At 35.9% G+C, this 25,760-nt stretch overlaps 1 protein-coding gene across 2 annotated transcripts in view; it reads right to left on the bottom strand.

Annotated features, from left to right (window-relative positions):
- SRD5A2 (steroid 5 alpha-reductase 2) overlaps positions 1-25,760 on the bottom strand; it is a 1,391,828-nt gene that overhangs the window by 696,111 nt on the left and 669,957 nt on the right. For both annotated transcript variants that reach the window (XM_044058681.1, XM_044058673.1), the window contains exon 2: positions 23,113-23,276. In XM_044058681.1, the coding sequence (XP_043914616.1) occupies positions 23,113-23,276 (164 nt within the window). The remainder of the gene's footprint in view (positions 1-23,112; positions 23,277-25,760) is intronic.

Below are 25,760 nucleotides of genomic sequence, written 5' to 3'. Positions count from 1 at the left end.
AGGTTATTGTGCCTTTCTATTCATCACTCATTAAACCCATCATAGAATACAACGCCCCATTTGGGATGTACCTTACAAGACACATGCAACAACTGGAAAGACCACAAAAGTACCTCACCAAGAGGATTACTGGCCTCAAACAGATGCCCTATGCAGCCTGACTCAAGAAACTCCAGCTATAGTCGGTTGTATACCGCTTACTCAGAGGTGATCTCTGCCTGACATACAAGGCCATGTCCAACCCAGAATTGATGGACATACTCCACCTAAAAAAAAACAAATCCCGGAGAGCCACACGCTCTAGAGATATAAGCCTCACCACAACAATAAATAGGACATGCTGGAGGGATAGATTCCTGTCCCAGAGACTCCCCATGCTTTGGAACAGGATTCCAATATATATCAGGCAGAGCCCCTCACTAACACTCTTCAAGACAAACCTTGACGGGTGGATGGCAAACAGAAAATTTACCCCGGGGATCACTGCAGTGGCTCTGCTGGACAGTGGTGCAGGGAACTACTGGCTCTGATGTACAGAGGCACAGGGAACTAATCTGCGGGGGTGGTGAAAGCCAACACATTCTGGCTAGGCTTATAAATGCCCTTGGGCAGATAGCCTAGTAACTTACCTATGAACCTATAACTACATTAAGGAGCTATACCCAAACAAAATAAATAATCCAAATACCTACACTTAACAAAACCCTACTTCTAACCCTAAACTAAAGCTTACATATATTACTATGTATGCACTTACCTTACCCCGCACCCTAACCCTAAGGTCCGTAAATATTACACACTTACTTTAAGGAGCTATACCGGAGAAGGGCCAGTTATGACGATTCAACATTTTGAATTTTGCACTTCAGGACATTTGTTGTTTTCGCGGTTTGCTCAATATGTGTCGATGTTTCAGTATTCGCGCAACTGCAGTTTCGCGGTTGTAATATGTAACCTTCCAGTCCATATCTAAAGTTTGGTCTAGAATTTTTTTTTTTTTTAAAGAATGATAGTACAGAGTCTAGATCTTCAATGTGTCTAATTTCATCTAGAATGAAACTTTTGAGCCTGGCAGGAAAGAGAAAATGCACCTTAAACTGTCTTCTCTTAAGTTTTTTTATAAGAGGCAAAAAAAGTTTCCTTTTGGTCATCACAGCATTGGAATAGTCATTATCAAATGTTATTAGTTTGTCATCCCGTTTAATAGGAGATTTGGATCAGGCTGTTTTAAGTATTAGCTCCTTGTCCTGAGATGAGAAGAACTTAACAATAAATGATTTTGGTGAACAGTTAGCTTTTGATGAAGTAGAAACTAGAGACCTGTGTGCTCTTTATATATCATACAACATAGCTTCAGATAAATTTAGAGTCTTAAAAAGCCAGACAGTAAGAAAGTTGACCATATTTTCTCCTTCTATTTTTTCAGGCAGTCCAAAAATATGAATGTTATTTCTCCTGGATCTATTCTCCAAGTCATCAATTTTGTTTAGTAGTAAGATATTCTGTTGCAGTAAATATTCAATGTTGTTAGGTGTGGCCAAGATGCCAAATAGCTAACAGTACAGAGTTTTAGCTCTGCCTTTTTCTCATTATTCTGACAGGAAATGTATTATTTTGTGGGGAAAAAAGTATCAAATCTCTTCATAAGAAAGTTTTTACCAACTACTTGCTGATTTAAAAAAAAGTAATTTTGGTGTGCTGTGTTTTTTTTTTTTTTTCTGTCAGAGGTTACTACATCAGGGATTCATCATGGGTAACTCAAAGAACTCACATCAAGAGAATGTGATGAAAAAGGAATTACAGTCTATAATAACCAACATACAGGAACTTTCAATCAAGTTGGATAAGTTGGAGAACAAAACAGATAATATAAAACAAGACAGTACAAAACAGCTGGACCTTCTAAATGAGATAATTAAAAAAACATTCTGATCAAAGGCTATCTATTGAAGAAGCTGTAAATGACATTGATAGCAGACTGACAGAATATGAAAGACATATAGAATTTTTAAATAAATGAAGTACATTACTTCCTGAGAAAGTGGATGATTTAGAAGGCAGAGCAAGGAGGAGCAACATAAGGATCTATGGAGTACCCAACAAAGAAGGAGGTGATATGGTGCAATTTTTATCCAAATGGCTACCAAAAGTTTTTATCCTTCCTGAATCTCTTTCTTTCGGCATTGAGAGAGCACATAAGTCCCTGCCTTAATTCCTCCACTCCTAGATCTATAACAGTCAAATTTCTATCTACTCAAGACAAAGACCTGAAGTTAAAATCTGCCTAGTCAAATCCACATGTCAAAATGAATTGCAGAAATATACGGTTTGATAATGATTATACTTCCACTGTTATAGCTAAAAGGAAGGAATGTTCTCCCTTAATAAAGTCTCTTAAAAAAGCTAATGTCAAAGCAAAGGTTCTATTCCTAACCAGAATAAAAATCTATTTATTGGATGGAGAAAATATTTTCAATACCCTGCCTGAAGCCCTAGACTTTGTTCAAATGAAAAACTTAATAACTAACAAGAAACTGAAAGACAAATAAAAAAAAATATTCAAAGGTTTTTCAATTTATTTTATCTTGTCATTAAATATTTGGGCACCTAAATTCTTATAAATAGGAATTAACAAGGTAACTATATTTGTTTTTATTTGCTTTCCTTTTCTCTCTTTTCTCATATTCTCTGTTTTTTTTAACATGCTCTTTCTTATTTAAAGTAGCTTTTATGTTGGGCTGACTATAGTCAACTTAAGCACTAAATTTGATTAGTAATCCTGTACCTGAATAACATATTATATATACTGATCTACTTCATATAATATTAAAAGGAAGACATGATTCAATGTTTTTTAAATGTTACAGTATTGATATAATTGACTACAGTACCTTCTATTAAGTTGCAATACAGGTTATAGCATTATTTATCAAACTTTGTTTTTTATACTGGATATTATTTTGTTATGCTATATAATTATTGACATACACATTGTGGAGGTGTGTGTGTGTATATATACATATATATATATATATATATATATATGTATATGTATGTGTGTGTGTGTGTGTTTATGTATGTATGTGTATATATATATATATATATATATATATATATATATATATATTTTTTTTTTTACATATTTATATACCTGTTGATCCCCCTTGATTTAATGTTAGATGGGTATCAGTGTGAATGGAGTGTTACAGTACAAAAGGTGTTTAGAAAAATGTAAATAATTATGTAGTGCTGCATATGTAGTTTTTGTATTGCTAACAAACACCGTAATTTAACAGCCATATCTGGATTGTCTCGAGACTTGGTTCAACATTATTTATATATCCTGCTTGCAAACAACACAAATTACTTGTCACAGATCATGAGCTGGACTGTTTTTCTCCTTCCTAATAACAATTGCACTGATAAAACACAAACGGAGCAGCCAGGAAGCAAGTTGTGACCTCTGAACTCACGCTGGAGAAGTGGAATGCAGAAACGACTGTTATCAGCTTTTTAAACAGTAAACAAGCAATTTTAGTTAAACTTTTATGCAAAATACCAGAAATAAGAAGTTCATTGATGGATGGTGATAGAGAGAAATATAAGACGATCCTACTGGATGCATGAGTTCTGTAATAAAATATGATTTATTGTCATGCTTTCATTTTATCAGCTGTATGACCAGAATTAATTTCAGAAGTGTAATGATGGAATACTTAACCTTTTTTGATGACAATGTAATTGTCTGTAGTACATTGGTTCTTTTGAGTAATGAAAATACATTTTCATATTTATAAATAAAGTAATTAAACTGAGATTGATGCTGTGATTATAAAAACAATGCTTTGAAAGGCAGCTGAGCTCTATTAAGGTCAGGAGTGTGCTCCATCTGTAATTAGCACTGTGGCTCTATTCTTATAGCATGCTACCCAAAAAGGAAGGAGAGAAGGGGAAGAAATGAGTGAGAGGAGATGAAAAAATAAGAAGAGAAGTGGAAATTGGGGGGAAGAGAAAGAGGAAAATAAAGAAGTTATTTCTTATCATAACGTTCCATCTGTGTTGTAGATCTTTATTCATTCATTATTGTTAGGACTTCTGTTCCATCCTCAGAACCGACACGGCCATTTCCAAGCTCACGCCAGCCAAAAACTCTCGGCTAAGACCTACCCATAATGCCCCTCTTGTAGTCTCTTCAGATCGAGTTTCCCCGCCCTTATATTATAGAGGTAATAAAACAGACAGTAGGAGGCTCTGTCTAAGCAAATACCTTGACTAGGAAATCCTAAAGTCTACCAGGAGTCCAGGCAGGGAGAAGGAGGGTGGGAAGTAATGAATGAATGAAAGATCTACAACATAGATGGAACGTTATGGTAAGATATAACTTCTTTATCTGATGTTGTAAATCTTTATTCATTCCTTACTGTTAGGACTGAATCCCCAGCTACTCGAGTCCTGGATGGCCCTAAGGAAGGACATTCCTGAGCACCACAGAACCAAAAGATGCTCATCCCTGGAGGACAAATCCAATTTGTAATGAGTGATAAAGGTACGAGGTCTTGCCCAAGTGGCTGCTGTGCAGATATCCATACAGGTTCTGAAATGAAAAGCCACAGAAGTAGCCATTGATCTAGTCGAATGAGCCTTTACTCTGGAAGGTAAAGACAGTTTATTCTGATGGTAGATAAAAGTAACGACATTTCCAAGCCAGGAAGATAGAATCACGTTGGAGACAGGTCTACCCAATCTGGGTCCCGCAAAGGCCACAAACAATTGGTCCATTTTTCTGAAAGATTTAGTTCTGTCTAAGTAAAAGCGAAGTTGCCTATGAACATCAAAGGTATGCAAAAGATGTTCCCCTCTATTTGAATGTTGAGGGAAGAAACCGGCAGGTCAATAAATTGGTTAATTGAAAACCCAGAAATGACCCTGGACAAGAAGGATGGGTCAGTACGTAGGGACACACTTTCCCTGTGGAAAATCAAGTAAGGTCTCTTGACACTAAAGGCCTGCAACTCAGATACTCTTCTTGCTGAGGTAAGGGCTACTAGAAGTAGAGTTTTCCAAGACAAAAATTTTATATCACATGAATTAGAAGGTTTGAAAGGAGGGCTTGTTAACGACTGAAGCACCAAAGTCAAGTCCCAAGGCTCTACGGGGGGCTTGACAGGAGGTTTAACATGTAATACTCCTTTCAAAAAGGTTTTGCACAGACAGTGTGACATAACAGAAGAATTATCAAATCCATTGTGAAAATTTGCGATAGCTGCTAAATGTACAGTAATTGTCGATGTTGCAGCTCCTACATGTAGAAAGGTAGTCAGATATTGTAGGATCTGCTGAATAGGCATAGAGAAAGGGTCTATGTCATGATCTTTGGCCCATGTACAGAATCAAGCCCACTTACTAGAATAAAGTTTCCTGGTGGAGGGTTTGTGTGAAGCCAGAAGAATCTCATAGACAGGAGATCAAATATCAGGTAGCCTGGCAATCTTGAGGCTGTGGAGATTGGGGTGAATCAGTCCCTGAGGGTGAGAGAGCAGGCCTTGGGATTGATCCAGGATCGACTGGCTGTGACTCAGATGAGGCTATAGGAAAGGGAACCAGACTTGACAGGGCCAATAAGGGGCAATGAGGATCACTTTGCTTCTCAATCTTTGAGCTTTCTGGAGGAATTTTGGGATGAGGGGAAATGGGGGAAAGGCATACAACAGACCCGGGGGCCAATCATGCATCAGAGCATCCCTCAGTGACTCCCCCTGAGTGGGGATCAGGGCAAAGTAACTTCTGCATTTGTTGTTTAGAGGGGAAGCAAACAGGTCGCAGCAAGGCCTGCTACAATGGCGGAAGATCTGATCCGCTATTATAGGACTGATGGACCACTCGTGAGGCATCCCTCAGTGACTCCCCCTGAGTGGGGATCAGGGCAAAGTAACTTCTGCATTTGTTGTTTAGAGGGGAAGCAAACAGGTCGCAGCAAGGCCTGCTACAATGGCGGAAGATCTGATCCGCTATTATAGGACTGATGGACCACTCGTGAGGCATCAGGATGTTCCTGCTTAGATTGTCCGCAATAAGGTTGGAACTCCTGGAAATGTGCATTGCTATAAGAAAGCAGTTGGAAGCTATCACCCAGTGCCAAATTCTCATGGCTTCCCAACACAGGGAGTAAGACCTGGTTCCACCTTGTTTGTTTATATACCAGACGACTGACATGTTGTCAGATTGAATTGCAATGGTCACGGAAGGGAGGGATTATGGAAAGCTTGCAATGCTAAGAGAACTGCCCTCAATTCCAGGACATTTATGTGAAAATTGGTCTCCATGCGGGACCAGGTGCCTTGGACTGTCTTTCCCTGGAAGTGCCCCACACCCTAGCAGGGAAACATCTGTGGTCATCGTGGCTCTGAGCTGGGGAAGGCAGAATGGTCGACACCAAAGATTTGATTCTGGCTTCATCCACCAAAGCATTTCTTTCTTGCAAAGATTTGTAAGGCTTATCAACTGGTCAAGAGGATGGGTTAAGATCGACCATTGTGAAGAAAGGAGCCACTGTACTAGTCTCATGTGCCATCTTCCCAGTGGAACTAAGGTAATGGTTGCTGCCATACATCCCAGTAACTGTTGTACAAGGTGTGCTGGTACAAAAAAAAGTCTGTTGCAGGAGGACTTGAATCTGGCTTCTTATTTTCTAGAGCCTGTGAGGAGGAACGGAAGCTTGACAGGTTGTTGTGTCGAAGATCACGCCAATAAATTCCAGTGTTTTTGTTGGGGACATTTGAGATTTTTTTCCTTGTTGATAGTAATCCCTAAGTGAAGAGCAAGGCCTTGAGTGAAAGAGAGGCTGTGGATGACAATATTCCTGGTTGTGGCAGTAAGGAGCCAATCGTCTAGATATGGAAACACCTGGAATCCTTGTAGTCAAAGATAAGCTACTACAACTGCCATATAGTCATTGGCTCCCAGCTGGAAGCAGAGAAATCTCCGGGAGCACTTGTCCATCTTTATGTGATAATACACATTCTGGAGATCTATAGAGTACATCCTGTTGTCTTTCCCTAGAAAGGAGAGGATGGACTGTGCCATGACCATCCAGAATTTTTGAGGTTTTATGAATTTGTTTAGTAAGCTGAGATCCAGGATTGGTCTCCAGTCCCCTGCCTTTTTTGGCACTAAAAAGAACCTCGAGTAAAACCCGGATCCTCTCTGGTCTGCTGGGACTGGCTGGATGACTATTTTTCTTAGCAGCTTTTCAATTTCTAAGGCTGTTACCTCCCTCTGACTGGGTGGAACATCAGGAATTCATTTGATGGGTCTGGCAGTAAGATTGAATGAGATATGATAGCCTCTGGATATTATTCTCTGCACCCATGCATCGGTGGTGATAAGTTGCCAGGCTTGTAGATACAAGGAAAAAGGAACCCGACTGCTTCCAGAGGAAAGCAATCAGGCCGCTGATGGTAGGGTCGGCCGGAGAAGGAATCTCTAGCTGTCTGGTTGTGAAGACCCTCCTGTGACCCGAATAGGGCGTCTTCCAGATGAGTTTCCCCCTCTGCCCACCACGAGTGTCACGAAAAAATCCTTGGGATTTCTTGAACCACAATTTTCTGGTTCCTGGAATAGGATTTCTGGGGGGGTGGAAAATGTATGCCCACAGCAGACAAGGTCTTTCTCACTTTGTGATAGTGTGTCTCTTACTCTGAGACCAAAAAGGGAAAATTCGTCAACAGGCACGTTGCTGAAGGAAGATTTAAAGGGATCTGCAAAATCACACAAATGCATCGAAGCATGCTGTTTTATGACAATGCCTGATGCAACTGCTTGAGCTGCCCCCTTGGTGGTGTGAGATATCAAGCACATCGAGGAGTTTGAGATAGATTCCAGGGTAGCCAGCTGCAAGGCGACAGTGTCACACACCTCATCAGGCAGTACTCCTGCCAAAGAGGTAGACATTTCTGAAATTAGGTCTCTTTGGAGAGGTGAGTGAAGTGTGCCAGATAGTTCAGGGATCGAATAGCAAATGTCGCTAAAGTGTAGGTCCGATTCCCCAGTCTGTCCATAGCCTGGGACTCCCTGTTCGGGGGATGAACAGTGGAACTATCTTCTGCCAGTTTCCTTTTGGTGGCACTGCCACGACCATGGAATCAACTACCAACTGCTTGGACCAATTGGGCTGGTCTTTAGGGGTGGATAAAATTTAGACTGGCCTCCTGGGGACTGGTTCTACATTGTCCGGGGCCTTCCAGGCATGCTGCATGATCAGTTGCAGGTGGAGTCACCCAGGAAGTAGATGGCAGAGCATGGAAGGCCAGCAAGAACACTGATTCCTCTGAAGGGTTAGAAGACTTCCAGTCTCCCCTCTGCTTGAGGATCTCGAGAATGTCTCCAAATGAGATGTCTTCTGGGGGAGACTGTGGGGACCCTTCTCCTTCATCACAATCAGTATCCTTAGTGAGAGATTCCTCAGGGGAATCAAGGTGCTTCTTCTTGCCCCGTTTCTTCCAGGGTGGCTCCCCAGTGGGATCTTCTGAGGAGGACTCCAGAGAAAGGTTCCCTTCAAGGGAAGGTCTTGCGGCTCCCGTGCTCAGGATCCCAGAGTAGGGGGTTGGGACAGCTGCATGCTAGAGGGGGGTTCTGGTGTCGATGCCATTCGTGATGACTGCAAGCCTGTTGAAGTAAGGACACTCTCCATCACCTGGAAAACAGGCCCACCCGAGGAGGGATGGGAGCCTGGAACTGAGGAGGACAACCTCGGAACCGGGGTCACACCCCGCCCTGAGGAGCCTGCCTCCAGGTGAGGAGCTCCGAGATGACTGGTAGCGGTCGGTGGCACCATGGCCATAGTCAGTGCCAGCGAAAAAATAGGCACCAAACAAGGAACAACGGTGCCGACAGCCCAATCACTGCTCTGAGTGTCCACTGGTTCCAATGGAGCCATTGTACCAAGAGTAATTGGTGCCAACAGGAGTACCTCCGCAGTCAGAGCCGAAACAGTATGCACTGGGGTGGTCATCAGTACTGATGTCACCGGGGCCTGGGAAGAGGCCGGAGGAGGAAATACTGGTGAGTATGCCATGAAAGCTTCCATTCCAAAGGGGATGGAAGACCTAGCAGGGGTGGGCAATCCTCTATCTGCCAGAAGCTGGTCCATAACCCTCACTACATCTTGTTCTGAAAGACTCCTGGTGGATCTGTAGGAGGCTGCTGAAGGAGAGTCAGGTCTTTCAAGAAAGGGGCTAAATGGGTGCCCCGAAAAGGGTCATAAGTTGGGGAATATCTGGTTCTGGGAAGGTGTTCAACCTTTGGAACCAAATGGGTCATAGTCTGTGGAGCCGTATAAGCTATCAGCACCATAGCCGGGGATGGTGCCGATGTAGGCACGGTAGTCAAAGCCGGTGTCAAGACCAAGGACGGCACCGAGGAGGATGGTGCTGAAGCTGGTACAGTAGTAGAAGTCAAAATTAGAGGCAGCACCAAGGGGGAAGACAGAGCCTGGTGCCGAGGTTGTCTGTACCGAAGGTGCTGGAGAAGCTCGGAGTTGACCCGGTTCCGAAAGGGACGGAGATGTAGAAACTGAGTGACTCCATTTCTATTTGTGTTTCTTAGTATTAGGAGGTGGTCAGACCACCATCCCAGAGAGAGCTTCTGAAAAAGGAGTTTTCATCATGCCCTTTAATATCAACTTGTTTTTACACTCAGCCAAAGTGCGATTGCTGAAGCTGGAACATATATCACACGAAGCATTAACATGGAAAACTCCCAAAGAATAAATGCACCAAGCATGACAGCCTGAGTTGGGCATCTTATGCTCGCATTTATCACACTGCTTAAAACCCAATTTCGCTTTTTCAGACATAGTGACAAACACCACACTAGTCCAGCGACAAGGTAAAACAGTCGAAAAACAACAGCAGCAAAGTTAAAGAAAAAAGGTTATTTTTTTATCCAGATAGAAAGAAAAGAAGAGTACCAGCAATGGTACTTAGAAATACCACAAGTGGTACGAAAGAGGGCCTACCTAAGGTAGGAGAGAGGGACAATACCAACGATGTTATAAAAGGAACTACCAAAGGTAGAGGGTAGGGAATAGAACAAGTAGAGGAGCCTATAGACAAAAGAGGAAAAAGAGCGAAAAACTGACTAAAGGATAAGGTACTGATAGGAATTTACATAAAAACTCTACACTTAGCTTTGAGAGAGAAGGCTTGGCACATCTGACGAAGAACATGGCAAATGAGATCTGAAGAGACTATGAGAGGGGCATTATAGGTAGGTCTTAGCTGAGATTTTTTGGCTGGCATAATCTTAGAAACGGCTGTGTCAGTTCCGAGGGCGGAACTGAAGTCCTACCAGTAAGGAATGAATAAATATTTACAACATCAGATATATTCTTACACCCTAGCGCATACAGAAATTATCAGACTCCCTTCGGGAAGAGTGATAATATGGGTCACTATGTTATGCAACCACAATGACCTGGACCCAAATGGAAATATAAATCCAACTACTTACTTGAAATATAAAAGAAAACCACGTAGTAAAACAAGTATAGTTTATTCTAGCGCTTAGGTGTTACCACCTTCAAGGAATAAAAAAAAGACTACAAAAACGTTGTCTTTTATATTAAATATACATCTATTAAGCATAAGGATGGAATAGAAGTTATCACAAGGTACAGCCATGGGGGCAGCTTTTGCCCCCATGTATGCTAATCTTTTTATGCCCTTTTTTGAAATTACTTTTTTATTCAAGTTAAATTTTATGAAAAAATATGTTGATTTTTACTTTCGATACATAGATGATTTTATATTTGTTTGTGAGGGTGGCTGTGAAGAAGTTGAAAATTTTATATTTGAGTTACATAAGAACTCATTTGGTTTGTCATTTGATGGCCTACAGAAAGGTATGAAAGTTATATATCTGGATCTTAGAAGGGAAGGAAAATGGAAGCATCACAACAAACATACATACAAAGTTTGTTGATGGTAGTCAGTATCTTCATGCCACTAGCTGCCATCCTCCCCATGTGTTGAGAGCTTTACCTTAATGGGAATTATTATGAATTTCCAGATTATGCAGTGAAAAGGACTTGTTAATACAGGAGATAAACCAGACTACAAATATGCTTCTGAGAAGTGGGTATGATGTGGGCAATATACAAGAAGCCCAAGATAAAATATGGAGTGAATTAAAGGAAATAAATAGAAAGAGGGGAAGTAATTGGGTACATTCAATAAGTAAGAGAAATATTTTAGATAAAGAGATCAATGTGGGCTCAATATATTATGTATCAGTCTATAATGTCAAAAGTAAAGAAATTGTAGAATTAATTGAATATTATTGGAAATACTAAAAGCAGGAAAAATTTTTGGCAAATATTCTACCAAAAAAAACTTTTTCCTCATACACTAGAGGTAGAAATTTGAAGGAATATGGTAGTTAGTGCATGGCATGTTTAGCATGCCCACCATGGAAATAATAAGAGCATTGTCAGTTAGGGGGACTTTAAAATGTGGCAAATGTAGCAAATGTGCACATGTTGTTAATACATTTCATAGCATGAATAATGTTAAATTTGAACCTAGGGACATTTTTTCTTTTAAAGTAAAGGGGTGATATCTGCATTAAAGTCGTCCATGTAACCTATATTATAAAGGGGAGACAAAGAGAGAGTTTCATGTCAGATTTATGGAGCATATAAGAGAGAGATAAAAATTGCAAGGAAAATAAAATTATTGCTTCACGTTTTAAAAGGTATCATAATACTGATGTTAATTTGTTGCATGACCCTATTTTAGAGCAAATAGAATGCATAGGGGCTAATGAAAATATATTAAAACAAAAGTTATTACACAAATAAAGTATTTATATTTTAAAATATAAGACTTTGGTTCTTAAAGACTTAAACAATTAATTGAATTGGCTTTAAAATAGGAAAGAAATGGTAGAATTAATTGAATATTATTGGAAATACTAAATGCAGGAAAAATTTTTGGCAAATATTCTACCAAAAAGAACTTTTTTCTCATACACTAGAGGTAAGAATTTGAAGGAATATGGTAGTTAGTGCATGTATTAAAACAAAAGTTATTATACAAAGAAAGTATTTATATTTTAAAATATAAGACTTTGGTTCCTAAAGACTTAAACTATGAATTGAATTGGCTTTAAAATAGGAACCTGTTTTTGTTTAATTGATTAATTGAATGCAATTAGTAATATAATATAAAAGACAAAGTTCAAATTATTGAGTATTACTATTAAACTCAAATGAATCATCTCTACATCACAAAAGAAGCAATAACATATAAAAATAGATACGAGGAGTCTTTATGATTATGTCTACCATCATGACACTATAAAACAAGCAGGGAATTATTTTAATATCTCTTCATTTCTGTTTTCTGCTGTTATGTTCAATGGCCTTACGAGGGTCTATTAAAGATTTTGTATATATAATAGCATCACCTTAATTCCTTTAGTCCTTATAATACTATTTTAAATAATATGTAATGACATGCCGTAATGCCAGAGGTATTATAAGGACTAAAGGAATTAAGGTGATGCTGCTATATATACACAATCCTTATTGTCTAACTTATTATTATTCATAAACTGCTATGTTGTACTAACTTCTAAAAAATAACCACAATATTTTCAGCATAATAGATATGGTTACCTCAATTTGATTAATAGAAGGTATAATATTTTAGACATGGTACATATATATAAGAATTGCATGAATTACTGTTTAGCTTCATTTTAGTTATATACATACTAGATGGGTATTTACTATGTAAGGTTATATTCATAACAATGTTTTCTTTTTCTTTAAATAGTTTGTGAACAAGATCCTTCAGAAGATGTTATATGCTATTCATATGTGGAATTTATAAACATATTTCCCTTAGTTTGATGAATGAATGGTTCTCACAATACTAATATTAATAAATGGTACATTTATCAGTTACTATATTTTATTTTCACATGGTTAAATGCTTAATTCATCACTTTAGGTAGTAGCTAACATAAAGAATTGTAAAAATCCAAAAATACTGTAAACCATGACAGTTGAATCAGCCAAATAATTCACAAAAATCTTTAATTCGATATGAAACCACTTTTTAAACCACAATAAAACAAGCGCTTTCGCCTGATAAATATCAGGCTTTATCAAGATACTTTCCTAACGGATGTGTACTAGCTTAAATAGTACCATAAATTACCAATTAAGCAATTAATTAAATGAAATGAATCCATAAATTGACTTTTAAAGTGCACAGTGCATTGTGTACTGAATAGAATGTTTAAAATATACCGTATTCCATAGTTATTTTTGCTAATAGTTCAGGATTACTTAATTCTATTTAAAACATTGTTAAGAAATTGTTTGAAAATTGTTCAAAAGTAGTTTAACAGTGAAACTAAACAACATTTCATGCGTACCATATTAATAAAGATGTGAGTAGAAACTCACGTGGTGTGTTTATAAAAACATCTCTCAATAAATCTCACTGTCTACTGTGCATCTGAACTACCCAACAACTTCCAAAAACAATTTGTAAAATACATCATACATAAAAATGAAGTAATAAATAATTAAATAGATAAATAAATACATGACATCATAAATAATTAAATATCCATATAAAAATATCCATATAAAAATACTTTAAGCTGTAAACCCTGTAATTGATAAAATGCTATTAAAATGCAACCATTAATCATAATAAACACAGTCACCAACCTCCGTGCAGGAACGCTAACTGTCCAAATCGTTAGCCACACTCTGTATCAGTTAGTTAGCGAAATAAAACTTCTCCGTTTCAAGAGGAGAAGAAATAAAGCATCTATCAGTAGTCCACCAGTAAAGGAAACACAACCCAACACAACAGTAGCACCACCTGCTGATATAATGATGTACTACTAGTATGAAATATTACAGTCTCCATCGGTAGGCACAGAGGTTTTTTAAAAAAAAGTTCTTATGTAAAATGTAAGAATGGCTACGGAGATAGATTCTCTCTGGGTTATTCAAATGTTGTTCAAAGGTTATTGAAGCATTTTTAAGTGTTGTTATAGGGTTATTTGTGTTTTTAACTGTGTTTTTAATGTTACTTGGACTGATTAGCAGTCCAATTAAGTAAGTTGATCAAGGTAATTGAGATTAATTAGTGTTGATTTACCTAAGTATCTAGGATATATAAAGGCTGTGCCTTCTATAGTTAAACGTACAGTCTGAGGAAGCCCTTTGTAGGGTGAAAGCGCTTACTGATGTTTAAACTGCTGTGAATAAAGAACGTTCCCTTTATGCTGTGAGTTGGAGCCATTGTCTTTATTCAAAATGTTGGATGCCTTGGAAGATACGTAACTAAGTCGTAGTTGAAGCAGGGTTGTGTTTCCTTTACTGGTGGACTACTGATAGATGCTTTATTTCTTCTCCTCTTGAAACGGAGAAGTTTTATTTCGCTAACTAACTGATACAGAGTGTGGCTAACGATTTGGACAGTTAGCGTTCCTGCACGGAGGTTGGTGACTGTGTTTACGTATTCATACAGCAGGAACGCGCTCTCTAGTGGAACGCTTACGCTGATATATTAATCATAATAACTTAATCTATTCATTTTATATTACTTGTGTTATATATATTGGATATGGTCCTGTCCTTGTGATATAAAACTGTCTTCACTGTTGAAAAATGGCTACAAACTCAAAATCTTTAATTATGGTTACACCCCATCAATTAATATGTTTTTTTGTGGGCTTTCATTTTATTAATTAACTTATTAATAATTTATTAATAATTTATTAGTATTATAATCTCGCCCGTCTGATCTTTAAAACACTTCTAATACTGATAGTGTCATTCATACCTAGGGGTTTTGCCGCATTTAATTTAATCTGCCATAGTAATTCTCTATATTCTAATGATGCTTCCCATTCCCCACCTCTAGGGTTCTGCAAAACCTGCTCCAGTACCAAAAACTTAAGGGACATACCGGGACAAACCAAGGAGTGCTTATAAAAAGCGTTTGATTCCTTTTTGTTATTGATTTCATATAAATGTTCGTATATCCTTTTACGGAGTGTTCTTTCCGTCTTCCCAACGTAAAAACCATCACAGCCTGTGCAAAACCCTAAATATACTAAGCCCTTTGTACCACAGTTGTAGTACTTAGTTGGTTTTATTTTAAAGCTTCTAGCTGCAATGTAATAATTACCTTCATTAAAAATATATGGGCATTGATTGCTGGCCCCACATTTGTAAGTACCTACTTTAACTTTGTGAGAAATGGAATTCATAATTTCTTGCCTCTCAAATTGTATGAATTACTGTTTAGCTTCATTTTAGTTATATACATACTAGATGGGTATTTACTATGTAAGGTTATATTCATAACAATGTTTTTCTTTTTCTTTAAATAGTTTGTGAACAAGATCCTTCAGAAGATGTTATATGCTATTCATATGTGGAATTTATAAACATATTTCCCTTAGTTTGATGAATGAATGGTTCTCACAATACTAATATTAATAAATGGTACATTTATCAGTTACTATATTTTATTTTCACATGGTTAAATGCTTAATTCATCACTTTAGGTAGTAGCTAACATAGGATAATAGGCATGTGAAATGTGAATAGAGGGTGGCTTGACTGATAATGCAATCAAACCAGGAACATTTAGTTCCATAGCAAATATAACTTAAAAAAACAAAAAAATAAAATGATAAAATACCACCAAGACCACCGATCCAAGAAGTAAGCGAATTTAATGAAACATTTAGTGCCTTGGCTTACACAGCCTTCCAAGAGTAAAAAACACTACAAAATACTGTTTGCTTATATACCGCATATTACACAAAACAATTAATCAATTAAGCATACAATTAAAATCACATACTTCCAATTACATTCTTTGTTGAGTCCCTGAGGCTCCAAAGTAATATACTTTAAGATCAGCAGGGTTTCTTTTTTTAAGAGTTAGTTTTTAAAGACACACATTTACCTATGCCAACTTGCAATTTTTCCAAGACACAACCCCCTAAGAGAATCAGGGTTAGAGTTGTGTGCCATCAAAAAATGGCTTCCAAGGGGACTCTCTAATTTTTTATTTTTATGTCCCTAATATGTTCCATCAACCAGACCCTAAAACTCCTATAAGTTTCCCCTATGTAAAACGTCTTACATCCACATCTCAGCACATACTAACCCCTCCGTGTTACAACTGTATTCATACCTAGCTGTAAAATTGATGCCATTAATATAGGGAAAAGAGCTTACTACATATTGACAGATGGAACAGCCATCACATGGAGCAGTGCCTTTATTTATGCTTAAGCTCTGATTGACATTAACATCTGGTAAACAAAATTGGTTATGTACCAGAATGTCAGACACATTCCTAGCTCTTTTATATGCAATACTCACAAAAATCAGGTAGTACAGAGTTCAAAATGTTATCCCTTCGGAGCATAGGCCACAAGCTGCATGCTTTTTAAACTATTTCCTCAGTTATAACATTATAAGTTGTCACTAAGAAAATTTTCTTCTGCTCTACATTGTTCACAGCTGTATTGGCAGATTTATTTCCATCAATACAAACATTATATTTTCCACTAGCATGGACATAATGAGAATCTCCCTGACAGTTAACAGAATACCTCATGCCCATAATTTTTTGTTTAGCTTCCCTGACCAGCTGGACATCAAACTCAACAAATAATGTAATTGGAAGTATGTAATTTGAATTGTATGCTTAATTGAGTAATTGTTTTGTGTAATATGCTGTATATAATCAAACAGTATTTTGTAGTGTTTTTACTCTTGGAATGCTGTGTAAGCTGAGGCGCTAAGTGTTTCATTAAATTCGCTTACTTCTTGGATCAGTGGTCTTGGTGGTATTTTAACATTTAGTTCCATGTTTGTCAATGTATATAGTTTTTGGTTACTAAAATTAAAAATTAAATTTATCTCATCCATGATAAAATACTCTACAAATTATTACAATTTATTATATACAAAACCATTTTACAGATGTTCTAAACATAGCGTATCAAGATGTTAACATACAAGTGTTTATCATTAAATGTCAATGGCCTTTACAATAATACTAAAAAAGCTAATCTACTTAAGTACATTAAAGTGCATACAGCACAAATAATCTTTTTGCAAGAGACACACTTACTTAAAAAAGATCTAACTTTCCCTTAAAGGTTATTCGATTCTAGTAGACTCTTGTTATAGAACAAAAAGAAGAGGTACACTTATCTTATGGAAAACATTCGCTTACCATGCCCAAAATCATTACCACATACTCTGATAAAGATGGAATGTTGAGCCTGGTAGTTTTAGAAATCAATAAGAGATATTACACTTTAACACATACTGGATACCTGGTTTAGGATGTCGCCTCACAGTTAGACATTGCCCGTTCGATTCTCAGTTAGAGCGTCTTCTGTGTGGCGACATGCGTGAATGGGCATTCCTTCATTGAAGGTTGTGCATTAGGCCCGGCAAGCCAGCACGTAAAACTCTACTGCCAATCATTAGCGGATCGGAGTTCTGCTGTGGCGACCCCTAACCGGGAAATCCGAAAGACACATTTACTGAAAAATATTTAGACTCCATGGTACTACATACAAGAGGTGATGTTAGTTTAGCTGGAGATTTTAATTGTTTATTAGTTGACAGAGATACTTCCAGAAGGAATAAACCTAGACAAACTACACAATCCAAAAAATTACATTTTATTAATGCACTTAATCTATAAGATATACAGAACTTAAAAATGACAAATTCTTTGGATTATACTCCTTATTCCTTTACATTTGGAATCCAAACAAACATTGATAAGGTTTTTATTTCTAACAATACCTACTCAAAAGTACATGAAGTTTTAATAACGTCATGCCCACTTTCAGATCACAATGCCATAACTTTCAACGTTACCATGAGCAAGGATGAATTAAGTTTTTTGCCAAAGAATTCCAGCTTATATAGTAAAAATTAAAGGTTTTAAAGAATGGGTCCTAGATGAGATAAGTTCATTTTTAGATTTTAATAATAATGGTGAGGTATCAGATGCTATAACGTGGGATTCATTAAAGGTATATCTTTATGGTAGGATTAAAAATTGGTTTATTAAAAAATGGAAGGAGTGGGATATGGAACTACTAGAATTATAGAATAAAATAGATAACTTAAAATCAAACATAAAACCTAATGATAAGACAGTACAATCTGAATTAATAGCATTAAATCAAAAATATTTTAAAATACTAAATCATAACATTTCAATTAACTTAGAAAGGCTTAAGTTACAATCGTACTCCGTTAGTCCTAAACATTTACATAAGTTAGTAGTTAGAACTAATAACCTAAACCACATAAATGAAATCAAAACTGTAATTAATAACTCCACAAAAAAGTAACAAATTTAGAAAGCATACTAGAAGCTTTCAGAACCCATTATAAATCAGTAAATGATAAAAATTTCACTATAGAAAATTATTATATAACTGATGCATTAATGCAAAGCAATATTAAAAATAAAATATCAACATGGCAAACTAAAATACTAAATAAACCTATATCATTCTTAGAACTGAAAGATCAAATTAAAACTTGAAAAATAATAAAGCCCCAGGTTTAGATGGACTAATCCCTGAAATTTATAAAATTCTTCCAGACACTACATTAAAGATTCTTCTAAGTACATTTTGTGAAGTTAAAAACAAACAGAATACACCTCCCTCTTGTAAATATTCTTTGATTGCTCCCATTTTAAAACAAGGTAAAGATCTCAACAATTATCTTCCTATCAACCTATCTCTTTGTTAAATATTGACTATAAAATATTTATGTCCATATTAGCTAAAAGGTTAAAAACTTTAATGCCTTACCTTGTAGACTATGATCAAACAGGCTTTATATTGAACAGGAAGGTTCCAGATAATATTATCAAATTATTAACATTAATTGACATTGCTAATAAAACTAAGAAGCAACTTTCCATTATGAGTCTTGATAGTGACAAAGCTTTTGATTCCATTAGCTGGAAATATCTATATAAGATTCTTATTCGATACAACTTTTCTCAAGACTTTATAGATTTAATAATGAAAGTATATAATGATTCTTTTTCATATATTATAATTGGGGCATATTTATCATCATATTTTGGAATTTCAAAAGGTACAAAAGCAAGGCTGCCTGTTATCGTCCCTACTGTTCACCTGGTCTCTTCAACCTTTTGCTAATCATATACAAAATGATACTAATATAAAAGGCTTCATATTAAAAAATAGTCACTGTTCAAAAATCCAATTATTTACAGATTACATCATTTTTAACAAGTGAAGATATAGATAACTATTTGCATCATATTATCAAATCAATTAATCCCGGAGAAAATTGCAGGTCTACGTTTTAACCAAAAGAAATCAGAAGTACTATTAACTAATAAGAAAGTGAATACATATCTACAACAATACAATTTTAATTGGAAAATAAAACAATCCAATATTTAGGAATTACTATAAAACCCACTTGGAAATAAACTATACAAAGTAAACTGTATAAATTTAAGAACTGTAATTACTAAACTAGTAATTGGAACAAAATGTTTTTCACTATGGAAGATAGGTAGAATAATCATTTTTATCAGTGAAAGCCTAACATTTTATTTTATGCTCAATACTTAATTCTAATTCCCCCTAAAAAAATTATTAAACAAATCAATATGAATCTAGTTAAGTTTCTATGGCACCCTCAAAGACCAAGGATAGCTTATAATTGGTACGTAAGAAGTTGGGATGATAATGGAATTGGGTTTCCTAATCTAGAATTATATGCAAAATCCATAGTTATTAATACAGTTTGGCATTGGCTAAATACCTCCTATACTTCAGGCTAGGAAACTATACATGAAATTATTATAATCACCAATAGTAGCTATGATATACAAATATGCTCTTCCTTGGGTATTAGTAAAATATAATGGGTTTTACTAGATTTATGTTTAAATACTATGAGATTTAAACACTTTATCTATGGTATAAATCATATTTTTGGTACTTTCAAAAATGTAATAGTAATTTTATGATTAAGAATCTATTATTCCTAATATTTCTTATTGCACACACTCCAGATTGTTTAGAATCATTTAATCAGAAAACAATGTTACACTTTAAAGAAAATAATCTAATATTTTGGCATCAATTTTTAGACTCTAGTAATTTATAGCCAATTAATATTTTATTAGCCAGATACAATGTTAAACAAAATAATTGGCTACTTTTACAAGCTTTAAGACAATTTATCGACAATAAGTTAAAATGTTATTCAGTATAGAAACAGATACCATAACAAAGCTGATACAATATTTTATGGGCATTAACTCAATGGAAAATGAAAGTAAATCACCTATACCTTCTCTATATAGGATTCTAAGAGAGGAATTTTTGTCATTTGATTCAACCTTTTTGGATTACTCTACCAAGATTAATAAGGAATCCTTTTCAGTAGATAATAAAAAATTGGATTTAAAATCTATTAATACTACATCTTCCCTTCATTGGTAGCTGTCCACTTTGAAATTCTTAAATAGAAGTTTTTTTACACCTGATAAAATTGCTCTTATTCGTAAAAGCAAAGAAATAAAATGTTGGAGATGTGGAGAAGTATTAGATGCTAACTGGATGCACATGTTCATAGAATGTACAGCTGTATTGCAATTCTAGAACAATTTCAAGGATTTTACTAAGGCACTATGGACAGATAATTGTCATATTGCAGAATCTTTCTTGTTATTTAATGTTCCAATCCCAAAGGTCATCCTGAAATTTCAAATACCTCTCCTCTAGTCACTTTTTGGCCATTGCTAGAAAATAAATACAATGAATTGAAAAAGTGAACATGATCTCTTATTTAGTAATTTCATAAGCTTAGCTAAGTGTGTATGCAACAAAAAAATGCAAACTATACTTGCAAGAACATTGAATATGACTCAAACGTTTAGCTTGGCAAAAGTTACATGATTAATTTTATTATGGATGAGTGTATATAGTTTATAGTCTTTAGTTTATTGTATTTTATTTGTTCATTTATCAGTAATCCGTACACAAAGTGTTGTCTATAAAATCAAATAAAAAGTTGTTGAGAAAAAAAAAATCAATGTTGTTTTCATATTCGGATACTCTGCCTTCTATTGCATCTTCCATTCCAGATATCTGAGTTTTCTATTTTAAAATCTTGTGTATCTGTTCCATCTGTTTGGTACATTTTTCTTAAAAGCTATTACGTTTGCTGTCCATTCTGTCCATTTTTACAGAAAGTTCTCGTATGCTGTATGTTTACATTTGAATTTGAAGAAATAATGGACTGGAATTCTTTTTTTAAAGGTAAGTCCTGAGAGATTGTCTTTGAATGACTCATTTCACAGCTACTGGTACAGACCTTTCATATGAATCATCTGACAGGAAAACATTCAAATATTTAGAACTTTTTAGATAATATCACTGTATGTAGTATTGGGTAACTGATTTTGTTAGGAGACTACATAAATAACATTTCCTGCCAGAAATAGAAACAGAGTAGCAGAGCAAGTAAACTGTGCTGCTAGCCTGTCAGCATCCTGGTCGTGCTCCCAGTATTTATAGTCTTGAGGAAGGAAGGGATGGAACAGTTTTAAATGTCTTGGTATATGTGTGGTGGTAATATTTCTCTCAAAGGTAAGAGTATGAACAAGTGTAATCTAATCATAAAGGGAATACTGGCACAATGCAAAATGAAGTAGCTTTTTTATGCAGTGAAGTAAATGAATGTGACAGATTTCATAAAAAGATCAGAGTCACACACAGTATAAAATACATTGCTCATATGCACGTTATATTAGTGGCCATGATAGTTGACTGATAAATATCTGCAGTTTATATACAAGGCTATTTGACTGCCCATGATAGCTGATTTAAAGTTGTGCAGCTTATCAGGAAATGGGCAAACCCTACAAGTAGACCATGCCATTCTTCCCACTCCAAGTAGAGGTTGGTGTTTTTTTATTTATTTTATTTTTCAGGCACCTCATCTACAGTACCTTATCCAGCAATAAAAACAAACACATCTGCTATGTTTTGCTATAATAAAATTGTCAAGATATATATATCTATATATATATATATATATATATATATATATATAGAGAGAGAGAGAGAGAGAGGGAGAGCACACTTAGTAGATCACAAACAACTTATCGTTACAAAATGTTTCATCTTAGCAATAAAAATATGAACAGAAATGTAAATTAAAATCTCTCTCAAATGAAAAACTTACAGCAATACCAAGCTACAAATTTCATGGTGGATTCCATTTCTACTCTTCGGACTACTATTAATAAAACATGAATGAAATGAAAACAAACTTGGGTGAGTGAAAAGAACACAACTACTTTTTGTATCCCCAAACCTCTGCAAAGTGGGATCAAACTTTTTGCAAGAGAAAAAGGTTTGTGAGCTACTGCTAAACGAAGGATTTCTGTACTACACATAGTCCATGTTTTTTTTAATAATTCATCAGTTAATTTTAAGACCATTCTGTTTTTATAGAAACTTATTAAACGTGTTCTGCTTATTTACAGGCTTTTTTTATTTCGAATCTGAATATTCAGCCAAGAGTCCAACATTCTGCTGAATTTGGGCATTTGTGATGCAAAGTTTTAAGGATACTTAAATCAGAAAAAAAAAAAAAAAAAGTAATTACATAAAACTCTTTTTCCTTCTGAGATTTTTGCCTGAGATTTAAATTTACACATTAATAGTAGTTTACGATTAAGTACTATTAACTATATACATACTCTGTTTTCTATGATTAAGCACTTTATTTTATATATATATATATATATATATATATATATATATATATATATATATACATACATACACACACACACAGTTTACCTGTTGGTAAAATTTTAATCAAGAGTCCAAACACAGACACAGTGTTAAATGATTTTACTTTCATCTGTAGTTCTGAAGGCAAACAATACTTGTCTTCAGAAGAAAATGACACACAGAAGGCGAGAGGCATGCTTACTGAAGAAATTAAGCATTTCTTACCCAAGATGAAGCGAATGTCTTTCAGCCAAGACTCTGGATAAGTAGTACAGAAGACTAAGTGGTAACCTTGAAGAAAACCATTGAAAGAGCAGAATATAACAGATGAAATAACAATAAAAAGTGGAACAGGGCGTCCTCGTGTTAACAAGGAATAAATAAATGTCCTGAAAACAAAAAAGAAAAAAAAAATCAGAAACAAATTTTCTATAAATATATATCTAATAAAGTAATTAATTTTCAAAATAAAATTTCTATAAATATTTATCTAAAGTGCTTAATTAGAGGCAACAGATAAAAGAGCATGAAACAGTATGTGTAAGTTAAGGCACAAAAGGCAAACATTATAAGCATTACTTCATACTTTCCTACATATTCGGGCTCCCATCAGCAACTTGGACTTGGGCTGCCCTGCCCATCAACACTGCTAAATGGCACACAGATTCCATTTCCATTTGTTACTACACCTTCAGTTAAGGAATACAGCTAAGGCAGACTGCTATGTAAAGAAGTACATTTCTCTGGTGACAGGCTGATGTCAGCAGATGGTTTGTGCCAACATCAGGACATTATATGGAATACAATTTCTATCTTATGTGCAGAGCTTTATCTACCTGTGGAAAAATGCAAACACACACACACACACACACACACACACACACACACACACACACACACACACACACAATGTACTCAAGCAAACTATACTTACATCTTATCAAATGTGGACTTCTTCTCTACCCCTAACTAATCAGGCCTCTCTCCTTCTCCCATACTAAACTGGACTCTGGATTCATCCAAGGGATGTCTCCCTAGCTGGAGTGCTTTACAACTTCCTAATAAGAGTGGCTGATGTGCTACTGATCAATCCTTTCTTCTGGTATTTGGGAAGCTAGCTGACTGTGAATAACTGGCTGTACAAGTCACAATGATGTGTAACAGGAGGCTGGCCATTTCTGTAAACATTTAATGGCACATCATAAATACTATACACAATCACTAGTCATAGTACCAAATACTGTTGTTCTTCAAGACTCCAGAAGCATCAGCTTCACTTCAGGCAGTGAATTCAAAAGTGTCTCAATTCTCATACTCAGAATCTGCAAATATATATACAGAAAGCAACAAGCAGTGCATACCCTCGTCCCTCAGATGAAAATATATGAAAGCCCTGGCACTTAATTTTAAAAATCTTTAGTATGCTGTGCACCAGATATTTACAGTAGTTCTGCAAGCACAAACACTGGAAATTTCTTCAACCTGCTTTATTCTGATTATTTTGATTTGATTTGTTTCAGCAAGGGCAGAACAGGACCACCAAGTATGCCATTAATCATTTTATAGTTGTGTTGCAATATGCCCTGGATTTTGCATTTATTTATATTTCATTCAACATTTGAATTGGAAGAATCATGCCTGTCCTACACTGACAACAGTGAACAAAGATTTTAGAATCAGTAATTGGGGTTGCAGCACAAGAAACAGCAAATATGGGAACAAAAGGGAAGGTACATTAAACAGAAAGGTAAATGGCTGAGATAAGATGGATAGTGAAGTGAAGTAATAGCAATGGAGGTATTCACTTGCCCAAAGAAAGAAGCACAACTGTAACAAAGAAAGGACTGTTAGTGAAGATGCAAGCCTCACTTCTAGTAGAAAAGGAGAAGAAGGGACTTGGGTGGGGCAAGAAAGGCTATTGTACTGCAAAGTCCAGTTACTAAAGCTATTGGGTGAAACAGCAATGGAAATAAAGAAAAAGTCTTGAACAAGTACAGCATGTTCTAGGACTCAGATTGTGAAGGTAGCTTGGGTTGTGCTGAAAGTAGAAAAGTGCAGGGAAGATAACACTCATGCAATACACAGTGGTACAAATGCCAATGCATAGGAGTTTGGGCAGGTGGCTAGACAGACAGAAGGGAACATAAAACAAGTATGAAAATATATGGATATGCTGACATTTCTCACATATGCTAGTAGTGCCTGAAAGGAAACAACAGCTTCAGTTTATTAAGTAGCCGAGGGTCTGGAGTAGAATATGAGACATCATAACACTGACACAGTAAGGAGACAAGCAGATCAGGGAAAGAACTCCAACAATTCCTGCACTAAAATGAGAAAAATTAAACAATTAAAGGATGGACATGGAGGCACATAAGCACATGTCCCTTAAAATACAAAGACAGAAAGAGTGGGAAGAAGCTGTGGCAGGAGGTAACAGGATGTTTGTAGACAGGAGGGAGACCAGAGGCTGTAAGGGATGGGATGCCAAAGGAAGAAAGTGAAATTTGGATCTGTACAACACCCAACAGCCTTGGAAAGAAGACCATGTGTCAGCTTCATATGATACTCAAAGACAGAGGCATGGTTAACTCAAGAACAGCCTAGGCACAGTCAACAAAAGATAGAGGCCAAGACATTATACTACTGTCTTGACATGCTTATAGAAATTACAGATGGGACAAAATAGAAGCATTGAGAAATATGCAACAGAAAGGAACCCAGTGCCTGACAGACAATCTGGAGCACAAAGCCAAGAATCTTATAAGAACATAGGAGCAATACTAGGTAAGCGATCTCAAAGACTATAAAATACTCAGTAATATACATCTTTAAATAGAAACACTTAAAACTTTGGGCCGCCCTTTTCAAGT

The sequence above is a fragment of the Protopterus annectens genome, chromosome 1.part2, assembly GCF_019279795.1.
Source record: "Protopterus annectens isolate FY-2018-M chromosome 1.part2, PAN1.0, whole genome shotgun sequence".
Lineage (NCBI taxonomy): Eukaryota > Metazoa > Chordata > Ceratodontiformes > Protopteridae > Protopterus > Protopterus annectens.
This window is presented reverse-complemented; position numbering and strand designations above follow the sequence as displayed.